This window comes from Orycteropus afer, unplaced genomic scaffold, assembly GCF_000298275.1.
Source record: "Orycteropus afer afer isolate SDZICR_OR568_19922 unplaced genomic scaffold, OryAfe1.0 scaffold00136, whole genome shotgun sequence".
Taxonomy (NCBI): Eukaryota; Metazoa; Chordata; class Mammalia; order Tubulidentata; family Orycteropodidae; genus Orycteropus; species Orycteropus afer.
In genome coordinates this window covers 2819673-2832060 of record NW_006921723.1, presented here as the reverse complement: position 1 = coordinate 2832060, position 12388 = coordinate 2819673, and the positions used below count along the sequence as shown (strand labels likewise).

The 12388-nt window shown below is 59.0% G+C and overlaps 3 protein-coding genes across 3 annotated transcripts in view; 1 reads left to right on the top strand and 2 right to left on the bottom strand.

The window, feature by feature from the left end:
* Positions 1-2130, bottom strand: part of TMEM59L (transmembrane protein 59 like) — a 13743-nt gene extending 11613 nt beyond the window's left edge. The window contains exon 1 of the mRNA XM_007945480.1: positions 1825-2130. Coding sequence (XP_007943671.1) covers positions 1825-2130 — 306 coding nt within the window. The remainder of the gene's footprint in view (positions 1-1824) is intronic.
* A 2038-nt stretch (positions 2131-4168) lies between these two features.
* CRLF1 (cytokine receptor like factor 1) lies at positions 4169-9165 on the top strand. Its single transcript, XM_007945479.1, has 7 exons — positions 4169-4496; positions 4926-5055; positions 5148-5317; positions 6297-6454; positions 6538-6706; positions 8793-8980; positions 9100-9165. Exons 1-7 carry the CDS (start codon positions 4169-4171, stop codon positions 9163-9165), a joined length of 1209 nt encoding a protein of 402 aa, XP_007943670.1.
* Positions 9166-10229: 1064 nt separating this feature from the next.
* Positions 10230-12388, bottom strand: REX1BD (required for excision 1-B domain containing). The gene is made up of 5 exons (XM_042781609.1): positions 12329-12388; positions 12148-12230; positions 11637-11841; positions 11002-11081; positions 10230-10302 (listed from the first exon to the last, which is right to left on the bottom strand). The coding sequence occupies exons 1-5, from the start codon at positions 12386-12388 to the stop codon at positions 10230-10232; spliced, it is 501 nt and encodes a 166-aa protein (XP_042637543.1).

Sequence of the window (12388 nt, the reverse complement as noted above, 5' to 3'; positions counted from 1 at the left end):
ACCGGCGGCTCTCGGAATCGTTCCCGGCCAGCCAACGCCAGGCAGGGATCCTCCAGCGAGAGAAATCTTTGTGAGCGAGTGAGAGTCAGCGAGTCCGGGCATCGCCCGCCCAGCCTGGGGGAGGGGGTTACTCCATCGACTACCCAAAGCCGGGCAGCCCTAGACCTCTACCCTACGGGGACTTGGGGCTCTGGCCTCCGACACTCAGGCGGCCCACCCCATGCGCGCACACACACTCCCGCCAGGACCTCATCTCCACATCCAGACCCTCCCCCGGACACACCCAGAGACACACAAAGACTCACACGGGCTTGTGTCCCGTCACCCTCGGCCTCCGAGGCGCGCACACTGCGTCCCAGATGCACATTCGCACACCATCGCAGCGCACACATTCCATCCCTGGCACACACACTTTCGTGGTCACACCAGCTCATTACACGGGGAGGCAATACAGGGCACAAACTCTGGCACAGTCAGCCGGGACCTTCCCAATCTCTCTGGTGCACCCATCCAGGCACATAAGGTAACCTGGGCAGAGCTGAGATGTTGGGAACCTCCCTCCAGTACCCTCCAGAAAGGGCCGAGTAGGCATCCCCTGGGATCACTTGCTGGAAGCGTGGCTGTCCGGGCGTCTAGGCAAGCATGGGGCTGGTCCAGGCCCTCCGCTGGACAGGAGGCAGTGCCTGTGGGTCCCACTATAGCATCAGGCTTTGTCCCCAGCCAGTGGAGCAGCAGGCGAAGTTGGGGGGTGGCTGTTGTGGGAGTGTTTTTTTCTTTTTTTCCTTTAAAGGGGAAGAAATTAAATAAAAGATTCTCACACCTCAGCAATATGTTTCTACTTACGGTGTGTCTTAGCACCTGATCAGCAGGCGGGTGGGTCATAAAGTCTGTGCAGGTACCAGCAGGAGAGAGATGGGGATCCCTGTGGGGACCCCAGGATGGAGGCCGCCAGCCCAACTGCCCTCCCCACTCCCTCGCAGGGAATCTCACACTTTTCCCTTTTAAAACACATGGTGTTCCTTTTTAATAACGGCAGTGGCTCCAGATTGGGAAAGGGGGAAGAAAAAAACTTTTAAAGGCCCCAGCGCTGCAGGAAAGGCAGGGAGGCAGGGAGTGAAGGGGAGGGGAGCCATCCGAAAGCCCAGCCCTGGAATCTGCTTTGGGGAGCCCTCTAGGAGGCCCCCAAACCTGGCCACTGGCCCCCAGCCTCAGTGGGCTCTTCCCAGCTGCTGAGCCTGGCCTGAAATATTGTGCATCTCTGTCCTAGCACCAGCCCATTGTTTGGGGAGGCCTGGAGGGAGTTGTCGCAGCCCCTGCCCCTCCACTTGGGACTCCAGCGCTGGGAGGGGCTGTAATCCTAATAGTTCAGTTCCTGGGCGCCACTGTATGACTAGCCCCCCTCGCCTCTCTGTCAGCTCAGCTAACTCATCTTCTCACTAGGGGAGGAGACACCGGAACAGAGAGGGGCAGCCGTGTGCCCAGGTGGTCCAGCCAGTTGGCACTGTGGCCCTGGAGCAGAGGCCTCCATCTGACCTCTCCTGCTGGGCTGGGGGAAAGCAGTGGCCTGCCCAGGCCTGCCTGGCCTTGCCCTCTCTCCTTGGCCCCCCGAGGGCAGCTGCAGCTGCTGGCAGGCGGGCCTGAGCAGCCCAGGCCAGACAGGCATGGTGTGGAGGGCCAGTGTCCCTAGCCAGGACCCCCCAGAGAGCCCCTTCCCAGACAGGCCAGGCCATGGTGGTGGGCAAGAGGCGGGGTGAGGGGAGCATGATCCACCACTGAGGGCTGAGAGGGGGCCTGGGGTCCAGGCAGGCCTGGCCTCAATCCCACCCTGCTGGCCCCCAGCAGGAAGCGGTGGGTGGGCCAGGGCAGAGACGCTGGCACGCCCGAGTTCATGCCAAAGGAATTCCGAATTAGCGGGCGGCTGGCTGCCTGGGACCTCCGGGGCGGCCCCCTGGCCCCCCGCCCCCGGCCACCCCCGCCTCCCTGGCGCTGGCCGGCTCTGCCGGCTCCTTCACACGGACGCTGAGACCTCCGGCGAGCCCTGGGCCAAGCCCCAAACGCAACTTCGATCCCAGGCTCCAGTGAGACATGGCCCTTGAGCCAAGTTAACCCCGGAAAATCATCAGGGCCCATCCCGGGAAGCCTGTCCACCCCACCTTGCCCTTCTAGGGGTGGCACAGGGCAGCTGCAGGCTTTCAGGGGGCTTGTCCCAGGTTGCCATCTGCAGCCATTGCCCCCTTGTAGTCTTTTCTCCTGGTTGGCTGGCTGCCTGGGGATCCTTTTAACATGTGAATCCGGCCTCGTTCCTCCCCTGCTCAGATCGCTCCAATAACTCTCCAGTGTCCTTAGAATAAACCCCACCGCCTTGCAGGCCTCCCTGCCCTCACTTCGGAACATGGCTGCCCTGGGCCCTTTGCACTTGCTGTTCCACTTGTCCCTGTGCTCCCCAGATTATCCTCAGGACTCTTTCTTTATTCAGCCTTCCTCCTCCCTGCTTTGCTTCTCCCCAGCACTTGTTCTCTGAGAGTCATTTGTTCTTTTTTCCTGCTCCCCTTTCTGGATTCACACCCCCTACAAGGGCAGGATTTCGTGTGTCTTGGTTATTGCTGTGCCCCAGTGCCTCACACACTGTAGCCTCCCCGGAATGAATGAATGAATGAGTCCTCACAACTTCTCTGGGTGGAGGGAAGGGCCCAGAGGCTCTGAGAAGTGAAGCTTCCACAATGAGCAGGGGTATTCAAACCCAGGTCAGCCCAGCTCAAAAGTCCCATGCACTGTCCTTGTACAATATTTTCACTCTCCTCAAGTAATCCCTCAAATGACCATGATGCCCACTTCCCAGATGGAGACACTGAGGCTCAGAGAGCTGCTTGGAGTGGTCACAGTAGTGGCAGGCGTCTGGCCCCACAGCATCCTTGAGGGGACCCCCAGGAAATGAGAAGTTGCTTAGTCTGTGCATCTCCTCCCTCTTCTCTGGGCCTCAGTTTCCCCATATGTAACATTGGTTCCTGTTAGGTTCCCACTGAAGAGGAAGCCCTGGGGGCCAGCACTCAACCATTCACAACTCAGTTCCAGAAGCTCTTACCCATCTGACCTTCCCAACGGCCTCAGGGACAAAGAGCATTCTCATTTCCCATTCTGCATATTAGAAAAACTGAGCTGAGGGAGGAACAATGGTGTGAAGCCCTTTCCGGTGGGGACTGGGGACGCAGAGTTTGGTGCACCCCCCCAGCCATTTTCAGTCCTGCAGCAGTGTAGGGCAGAACTTTGGAGCACGATAAATCTGGGTTTACATTGTGTGCCCCTCCTTCCTTCTGGGACCCTGGGAAAGTGACATGATCTCTTTGAACCTCGGTTTTGCCATCCATGAAATGGGCAGGACTGAGGAGAAAATGTAGGTCAAATCTTAGCACAACACTTGGAACACAGGAAGTGCTCAATAAACAGTGTCCTTAATGATTCATCTGGACTCTCTGGGTGGCGAAAACTGAATGCGCTTGGCTGCTGACCAAAAGGTGGGTGGTTTGACTCTACCCAGAGGTGCCTTGGAAGAAAGACCTGGCTATCTTCTGAAAAATCAGTCCCTGAAAACACCACGGAGCACAGTTCTATTCTAATATACATGGGACTGCCTTGAATCAGAGTAGTCCCTGGGTGGCACAAATAGTTAAGTGCTGGGCTACTAACTGAAAGGTTGGTAATATGAACCAACCCAAGTGGCACCACTGCGAAAGGCCTGACAATCTGCTGTCAAAATGTCACGGTCTTGAAAACCCGGTGAAGTAGTTCTGCGCGTCTCACATGGGGTCACCACGAGTTGGAACCAACTCGATGGCAACTAGCTAAGTTCTCCTGACAGAAGCACTTACTATGTTTGAGTCTCTGGGGTTACCACAAAGCAAACTCACAATCTTGTATCTAATTGCAAGAAAAGAAGTGAGGGGAAAAAAAGCAGAGTGCCGTGTTTGTCAGAATAATGTGCAAACCAAGAGTCAGTTGGATTGAGTTGGCACTTAGAAAGTCAGTGATGAACTCAGGAAGGACCTGAGTTCTCAAGGTAGACAGATCTGGGCTTGAACTGTGATCTCACCACCAACTTTGGCCTGCTCACTTGACCTATCCGAGCCTCAGTTTCCCTTTACATAAGGTAGGGGGCCCTGGAGGACCCAGCATGGTGGGGGTCCCCAAGCCTGACCATTGCTCCTTTCTGACCCTAGACACAGCTGTGATCAGCCCCCAGGACCCCACGCTCCTCATCGGTTCCTCCCTGCAAGCCACCTGCTCAGTGCTTGGGGACCCACCAGGGGCCACCGCTGATGGCCTCTACTGGACCCTCAATGGGCGCCGCCTGCCCACCGAGCTCTCCCGCGTGCTCAACACCTCCACCCTGGCCCTTGCCCTGGCCAACCTCAACGGGTCCAGGCAACAGTCAGGGGACAATCTGGTGTGTCACGCCCGTGATGGCAGCATCCTGGCTGGCTCCTGCCTCTATGTTGGCCGTAAGTGGGCCCTGCACACCCCAGGGGAACTCTGGGAGCAGCAGCTTCTTCTGGAAAGGGACGTGAGGCAGGGACTTTTCTGATCTAGGATTGAATGATAGATGCACTGACAGAGACCGAAGGGTGAGTGTGCTGGCCTGCAGTTGATTGACTGCTGGGTGTGCTGGCTGAGACTGAACTGAATGGTCTGGGGCTGCGTGGTGGATGAGTTGGCAGAGTTTGGACTGAATGGTGGATGCTGTAGCAGAAGCTAGGCTGCACTGTGGGCGCTCTGACCCAGGTTGAGAGTTGGGGGCCTCTAGAGTGAGAATGAGAGCAAGTGGCCATGCCAACCGACATCTGTTGGTACCTGTGAGGATGGGGCCAAGACTGTCCTGCCCCTTCCTCCTACTCCTGGCCACGGCCTTCCTCAGCCCTGCCCCCCTCCAGTGCCCCCGGAGAAGCCCTTCAACATCAGCTGCTGGTCCAAGAACATGAAGGACCTGACGTGCCGCTGGACACCTGGGGCACCTGGGGAGACCTTCCTACATACCAACTACTCCCTCAAGTACAAGCTGAGGTGGGTGGAGCCGGTGGGGGGAGGGTAACCCCAACTGGCTGCATGACCTTGGCCGCTGCAGGACCCTCACTGCCCAGCCTGCCTGCCCATAGGTGGTACGGCCAGGACAACACGTGTGAGGAGTACCACACCATGGGGCCCCATTCCTGCCACATCCCCAAAGACCTGGCCCTCTTCACGCCCTATGAGATCTGGGTGGAGGCCACCAACCGCCTGGGCTCAGCGCGCTCTGATGTGCTTACCCTGGACATCCTGGATGTGGGTGAGGCCCTGGCGCCGCCCAGCCCCCTACAGGGGGAGGGCTGCATCTTGGGTGGGTCCTGGCTGGTGTGTGGGGGGTGATACTAGGTGTCCTCCATCTGTGTGCAGCCCCCCCCAGAGCAGCTATGACCTCCACCCTGCAGAGAACACCTGGCTGGGCTGCCTCCCCCTCGGTGGCCCAGGTGTGCAGGAGGGGGCCCAGGGGAGCAGGGAGGGGGCGCCCAGGTCGGGAGGCGCCCCAGGAAGCCGGGGCTTGGAGCTGGGGGGCGAGGGCGGGAGGCAGGAAATGGCTGATCTGCAAGCCGAATTGGGCCTAATCTAATTAGGATGTTTCTCAGCCCCAAGCAGGCCTGTGCCTTAACCCTTTCAGCCCCTCACAGAGGCCTCAGGGGGAGAGGGCTGTGTACCCCGCTGCCCAGGGGGCCCCCAGAAGGATCCTTAGAGCCCCTCAGGGCTTGCAAGGCCCCCAGCCTATCTTCTGCTAATTCACTGCCTGAATCTCCTGTAGGCGAGGCCCAAGATTCTGTTGTCCCTCTGCACCCTACTGTAACATGAGGGGGCCTCAGTCACCTCCTCCAAAGAATGAGAAGGGGTTGGGGGTAGGTGGGGGCAGAGGCTCCCTAGGGGCTCCCCAAGGGCTGGAGGCCTGACCTGGTTTCATGGGCATAATCATACTTGTAATAACATCACCTGGGGGCTATCATTGCCTTGTCATAGCCTCCCTGTGCTGGGATCATGTTTCCACCTTCACAGATAATAATGCTGATAACAGTGAATGTTAATTGAGGGCTTCTGGGCGATGAGTGGTTTCTGAGTTTGGCTCGTGGAATCCACACCTCTGTCCCCAGGGTGGGTGGAAACGGAAGCAGGTCACAGGAAGCCAGTTGCCCTGGGCCATATGGCTCTGGGGTTGAAATCTAGACAGTTCCAGGCTGCCGGTCAGGGGGCCAGGCTGGTGACTGGCATACCCTATCCTGCAGTGACCACGGACCCCCCTCCTGATGTGCATGTGAGCCGCGTTGGGGGCCTGGAGGACCAGCTCAGTGTTCGCTGGGTCTCGCCACCCGCCCTCAAGGACTTCCTGTTCCAAGCCAAGTACCAGATCCGCTACCGTGTGGAAGATAGTGTGGATTGGAAGGTGCCTGTCCATCTGTCTGCCCACCTGCCTGCCAGCCCACCTGGCCCCCAGCTCCGAGCTCTGACCCTGCCCTACCCACCCAGGTGGTGGATGATGTCAGCAACCAGACCTCATGCCGCCTGGCGGGCCTGAAGCCAGGTACCGTGTACTTTGTGCAAGTCCGTTGCAACCCTTTTGGCATCTATGGCTCTAAGAAGGCTGGGATCTGGAGTGAATGGAGCCACCCCACGGCCGCGTCCACCCCCCGCAGTGGTGAGCACCCCCCAACAGGCCTGAGTAATCTGGGCAGCAGCCCCTCACTCTTAGTTTCCCCAAGAACGGGGTCTCAAACTGGTGGTGACCCCAGGGCCGATTGAAGTTGGCGCCTCCTCAGTCAGTTTTCTTTGGCCATTCATTATTGTTATTTTTTTTATTTTTTTACATACTACATATGTTTTAAAACAGGACATTTTTACACAAATAACCAGATTCTCTAGAAAAATTTATTCTTTAAAAAATTCAACAAGACAGGGCCACTGTTGTCTGGAGGCTGCCCCTTCAGGCAGAGCCCTCACTCTCCAGCTGTTCCATTCCTACCTGGCCCATTTAACCACGGGCACCACCACCCCCAGGTCCCTGGGTGGCACAAATGGTTTGCATTCAGTTATGAGCCTAAAGGTTGGCAGTTCAAATTCTCAGTGGTGCCATGGAAGAAAGGCTGGCAATCTGCTTCCAAGAAAATTACAGCCACAGAAACCCTATGGAGCAGTTCTACTCTGTAACACATGGGGTCACCATGGGTCAGAATCAACTTGACAGCAACAGGGGACCCCCTTCCCAACCTTTGAGGGCAAGCAGGTTTGAGACCCCTGCTTCTGAGGCTCGTTGAGTGCCAGCTCTTCTCTGATAGGCCTCGATTTTGCCTCCTGATCCAGAAGAGCCGTGGAAATGATCAGGAGCCTAGGTCTAGTTTTGCTTACTGCCCTAAGCCTGTGGGCCCTGTGGAATGGGACCATCTTGAGCAGTTGGATGAAATTTATGACTGAGTTACTGTGTTCTCATCTGGAAAGTGGGGCCCATAATCACACCAGCACCAATTCAAGAAAGCACTTTAAAGAGTGGTGGGTGGGGTGGGGGGAGAACCTAGGTCCCCTTCTCCCTATTCACTCCTGAAAGGCCCTTTTCTCAGAGGGCACCAAGGGCTTAGGAATTCAGCTGCCCACCTCCCTGGGTCACACGGATCTGAGCTCAGTTTCTCGGGAGTCCAGGCCCATCGTCATGGACTAATGGGGAAACCAAGGCCCAGAGAGGTTCCTAGAGCCTAGGAGGGCGGCGCAGACTCCAGCCGGCTCCCAGCCCCAGCCCGGGCCCCTCCAGGTCGGGGTGGGCGGAGCAGCGCTGGGAGGGGCCTGAGCCTTGGCCCTGCTCGTGCCCAGCACCTGCGATTCTTGCACGGGAGCCAGCAGGCGCTGCGTCCGCGGGGAGGCTGGCGGGGGCGGCGGGGGCCGGGGCCGTGCCAGGGCCTGTCAGCGGGTCCCCAGCGTTATTTATGACGTGAGGCCGATGTCCTTATCCACCGGCCTGCTTGCGGCTGCCTGTGACTGGCTGCTGAACCAACGGGCCAGCCTCCTACCTGGCCCTTTTGCCCTCTCCTTGGAGTACCAGCAGCGCGCGCTCCCGGCCCACCTGGGGACCAGCCCACAGGTCTCCTCCCTCTCTGCCTTCTCTGGCTATCTCTCTTTTCTGAATCTTTCTTTCTCTGTCTCCCTCCATTTTTTTCTCTCTCCCTCCATCTCTTTGTCTCTCTGTGTCTCCCTGTCCCTATTTCTTCCTTCGTGTCTGTCATTCTGCTTGCTTTTCTTGGTCTCACCCTGCACAGCCTCGTCTCCCTCTTGTCCCTCTCTGCCCCCTCATCTCCTTGGCTGCTCCCCCCCCCCCAATTTCCCAGCTTTCTCTCCTCACTGTCTCTTTCTCTCCCTTTCTCTCGCTTTCAGCCTGGGCCCCTCGGGGCCCTCGTCTCGGTCCCCTTCTCTGTCAGTCTATCATCTCCTCCCCTGCACCAGACCCGCCCCTCACACCCTGCCCTTGCACGCACACCTGGCTCAGGCCGCAAGGAATCCGGTTCCTGGACACACGGAGGAGGAACCCCTTCCTCCCCTGCCCCCACCTCCCCAGGGGCGGGCGGGCCGGGGCGCAGCTGGACCGCCGTGCAAGGCTGCGGGGAGGGCCCGGTCCCGCAGACACCGGCAGGGAAGTGGCCGAGGGGCTCTGGGGCCGCGGCGCCGGCCCCCTCCCGTCCTGCGCGCGCGCGCGCCTCCTGCCGACCGCGCCCCAACGCTGCTGCTGCGCCCCCCTTTAGAGCGGCCGGGCCCTGGCGGCGGGGCGTGCGAGCCGCGAGGCGGCGAGCCGAGCTCGGGCCCAGTGCGGCGCGAGCTCAAGCAGTTCCTGGGCTGGCTCAAGAAGCACGCGTACTGCTCGAACCTCAGCTTCCGCCTCTATGACCAGTGGCGCGCCTGGATGCAAAAGTCGCACAAGACGCGCAACCAGGTAGGAAGGGAGGCCCCAACCAGGTAGGGAGAGGGAATTGGGGGAAGGCTGGGGAGGGACAGTTGGCGGGGCAATTGCCCACAGTCCCCACGACACCGCCGCCTTCCTTCCAAGCACAGGACGAGGGGATCCTGCCCTCGGGCAGACGGGGCTCGGCGAGAGGTAAGAGGGCCCGGGCAGCCTAGCGGGAGTGCGTGCCTCGTCCTTAGCTTTAGGGTCGCTGAGATGGAACTTCTCCCTTCTTAGTATCGCATTCATTAGTATTAGCACCCACTGTTTGCCCAGGCCTGTGGCCTAGAAAGAGTATCCAACCCAAAGGGGAATCTTGTCTCCAGAACCCAAGTCCAGGAATGAATGAATGCTAACTACATTAAACATACTCCTACATATTCCTGTTAGCATGTATGAGTGCATACTGCATGCTTGCCCTGTGCCAAAAGCTTTACCCGCAGGACACCAGGTGAAGTGGGTAGAGTCCTATTTCTCAGATGAGAAACCAAGGCCCAGACAGGGGCAGCACCCTGCCCAATGTTACACAGCTAAGTCCTCTATTCCTGCTTAGTGTTGCTCAGCCCTGCCTTCCCCTCTGCCCACAGGTCCTGCCAGATAAACTCTAGGGCTCTGGGGCTGCCATACCACCCAAGACCTTGGGGAGCCAGGAATACCCATTTTAGGAGCTCTGACAGACACAACAGCCACCTTCAAGGGTGCCCCAACATGGGGAGGTGCAGGCCAGGCAGTTGCCTGAATCTGCCAGGGATATGCTGAGGTGGGGTCATGACTCCCCCCAACCCAGGACGCTGCCAAATAGTCTTTCTAAATAAATGAATTATTTAGGTTCCAACTGTGTAGGCGGCTTTGAGTCTGGGTAGGGGTGGTAGGGCTTGGAGAAGGTGAGAGGAGTCCTCATGACCCTTTGTGGGTGGAACCTCCATCCCTGGAATTTCAGACTGGCACCATCCAGGATCTGAAATTCTGAAAACAACGGCAATGGGTTTTTGGGAGTCAGGGACGAGTAGGCGGCTTGCACCAGCCATTCCTGGTCCTGAGGGGCCCCTTCCCTGACATACTTGCCCCAGCACCGCAGAACATAGATGGTGGAGCAGCTGCAAACAGAGGAGTTTTTATTGGGGGGGGGGGGGCGGTCAGCAGCCCAGTGGGGCGCAACCCAGCCAGCTGGTGGTCAGGCTGGGCTGGGCGCCATTCACCACGTTTCCCATCTCCCTTGGTGTGTCCCTGGCGAGCCAGATCATTCCGCAGACTCCGCATCAAACCTGAGGTCCTGGAGAACCTCGCTGATTGCCTCCATGGTTTTAATTACCCTACAAGAGCGGATGGGAACTATAAATAAAACCCAGATGGGGTGAATTAGCTGCTGCTGCACAGCCAAGGGGGCTGCGGCAAGCCCCGGGCCCTCCTGCCCGTCGCCCAGCCTCCAGGCAACACCAGCATCAGGCAGGCCTGTGGGGTAGGTGTCCACATGCATGTACTCTGAGGGCCATGTGTGCAGGCATGTACACACAGTGAGTATGGTGTGGAGTGTGTACACATGCATGTGCTTGGGAGACTGCATGTACGTAAGTGTGTGCATGGTGGTATGACACATAAGCAGCTGTGCCCTGTGTGTAGGAGTTGAGAATGCCAGGATGCAACTGATGTGAATCTGCAGAGTGTGTGTGCTTGAAGGAGTGTGTGAGCTGAGGGCAAGCAGGTGAGTTCTCGGACCTCCAAATTCTGTGTGGAGCCTGGAGGTCCAGCAGGGCTGGTTTTGGGGACCCCTGGCTGGGATAAAAGCCTGACACCAAACTAACCCATTGCCATCGAGTCAATTCTGACTCATAGCAAGTCTATAGGACAGAGTAGAACTGCCCCATAGGGTTTCCCGCAGAGCAGTTGGTGGGCTTGAACTGGCGATCTTTGTGATAGCAGCGAGCGCTTTTAAGCACTGAGCTACCATGGTTCGTGGGAGCCTGAAGGTACCCTCCAAATAAAGCAATGGCCATGCTAGAGCAATGGCTCACTTCATCTTCAGCTGGTGCGTCTGGGAGGTGTCTTCCTGCCCCCTCAGCTCCGGTACCCCCATCAATTGCAACAGAGCCACCTGGGGGGAGGAGTAGCGAGAGGTAGTCACTGTGGGCGGAGGCTGCCTGCCTCCCCATGTAGACACTGCCGCGCAGACACGCTGGCAGGCGGTCAGGGCGGGGTGGAGCGACTGGTTGGAGCGACTGGTTGGGGATCAAGAAGGCGGAACTTTGTGTGGGAGGAATATGCTCCGGAGGGAGGGGCCGAGCGGGCTGACCTGGGAATCCCAGGGCCGCCTCGGGGGCGGGCCGAATGTGGGCAGAGCCCGGAGTCTCGGCCAGGGATTGGAGGTAGGGATAGAGAAGGTGGGGCCTTGTAATCCCAGGGGCCGGGTAAACCTGGGACCAGGATGGAATTGGGGTTTCAAGGGAAAGACGAGAACAAGGAGCTGTGGGCGAGGTGTGGGCATCCTGGAAAAGAGGTGAGGTTGGAATTGGGGACTGGGACAAGGTGGACGTGTCCTAGGACTCTGACAAAACCGGCACTGAAATTAGCTGCTGTAAGAAGGGAACGTGGTCAGAGAATACCGGCGGAAAGGCGGTTAGGGGAAGGGTTGGGGTTGGCCGGGGCTCACCGTGGTTAGGCGAGTCTGCTCCAGCTGCTGCAGGGCTCGCACGTGGCCGGCAAGCAGCGGCTGCGCGCGGGGCCCTGCCAGCTCAGCCTCCAGGGCCAAAACTTCCCGCGAAGCGGCGGCGAAGGACTGGGTCACCTCGTGCACTGAGTCCCGGTAGCGCGAGAAGTCGTAGTGCGGGCCACTGCGCACATACTGGTGGTGGGCTCTGAGGCAGGTGAGGGCCCTGAGGTCGTGCACCCAGGCCCTGAGCCCGCGTGACAACCTCAGGTCCCCTACGGGGAGACCCAGGATCCCAGAGACCGTGACCCCGCAGGGGTGACTGAGACAGGCCCACCCTTCGGAGTTGGTAATGAGGAGAAGCCGCGCAGAGAGGCTTCCGGGAATAGGGGTGCACACAGCGTCCCAGAGAGCGGACGCGAGAATCTGGACCCCAGCAGACTCCACTTCACCATGGCCGCGAAGCGCTCGGGGACCCCGGGCACCTGCGCCATACCCACCCGGCCGCACTCACTCCTCCAGCCGGCGGAAGGCTTGCGCGCGCTCAGCTTGGAGCTGGTGGATCCGCTGTACCAGCACGTGGACCGAGGCACCTTTCTGCGAGTGGGAGGCACGTCCCGGACGTGAGGCCGGCGCCCCTGGCCTGCCTTGCCCGCTCACCTGTCCTGTGTTCCCCGTTCCGGGCGTACGCTCACCCAGGGCCACGCCGGCTCAGCGCATCCTGGGGCAGACGCGACCTCCTCGACTGTAATCAT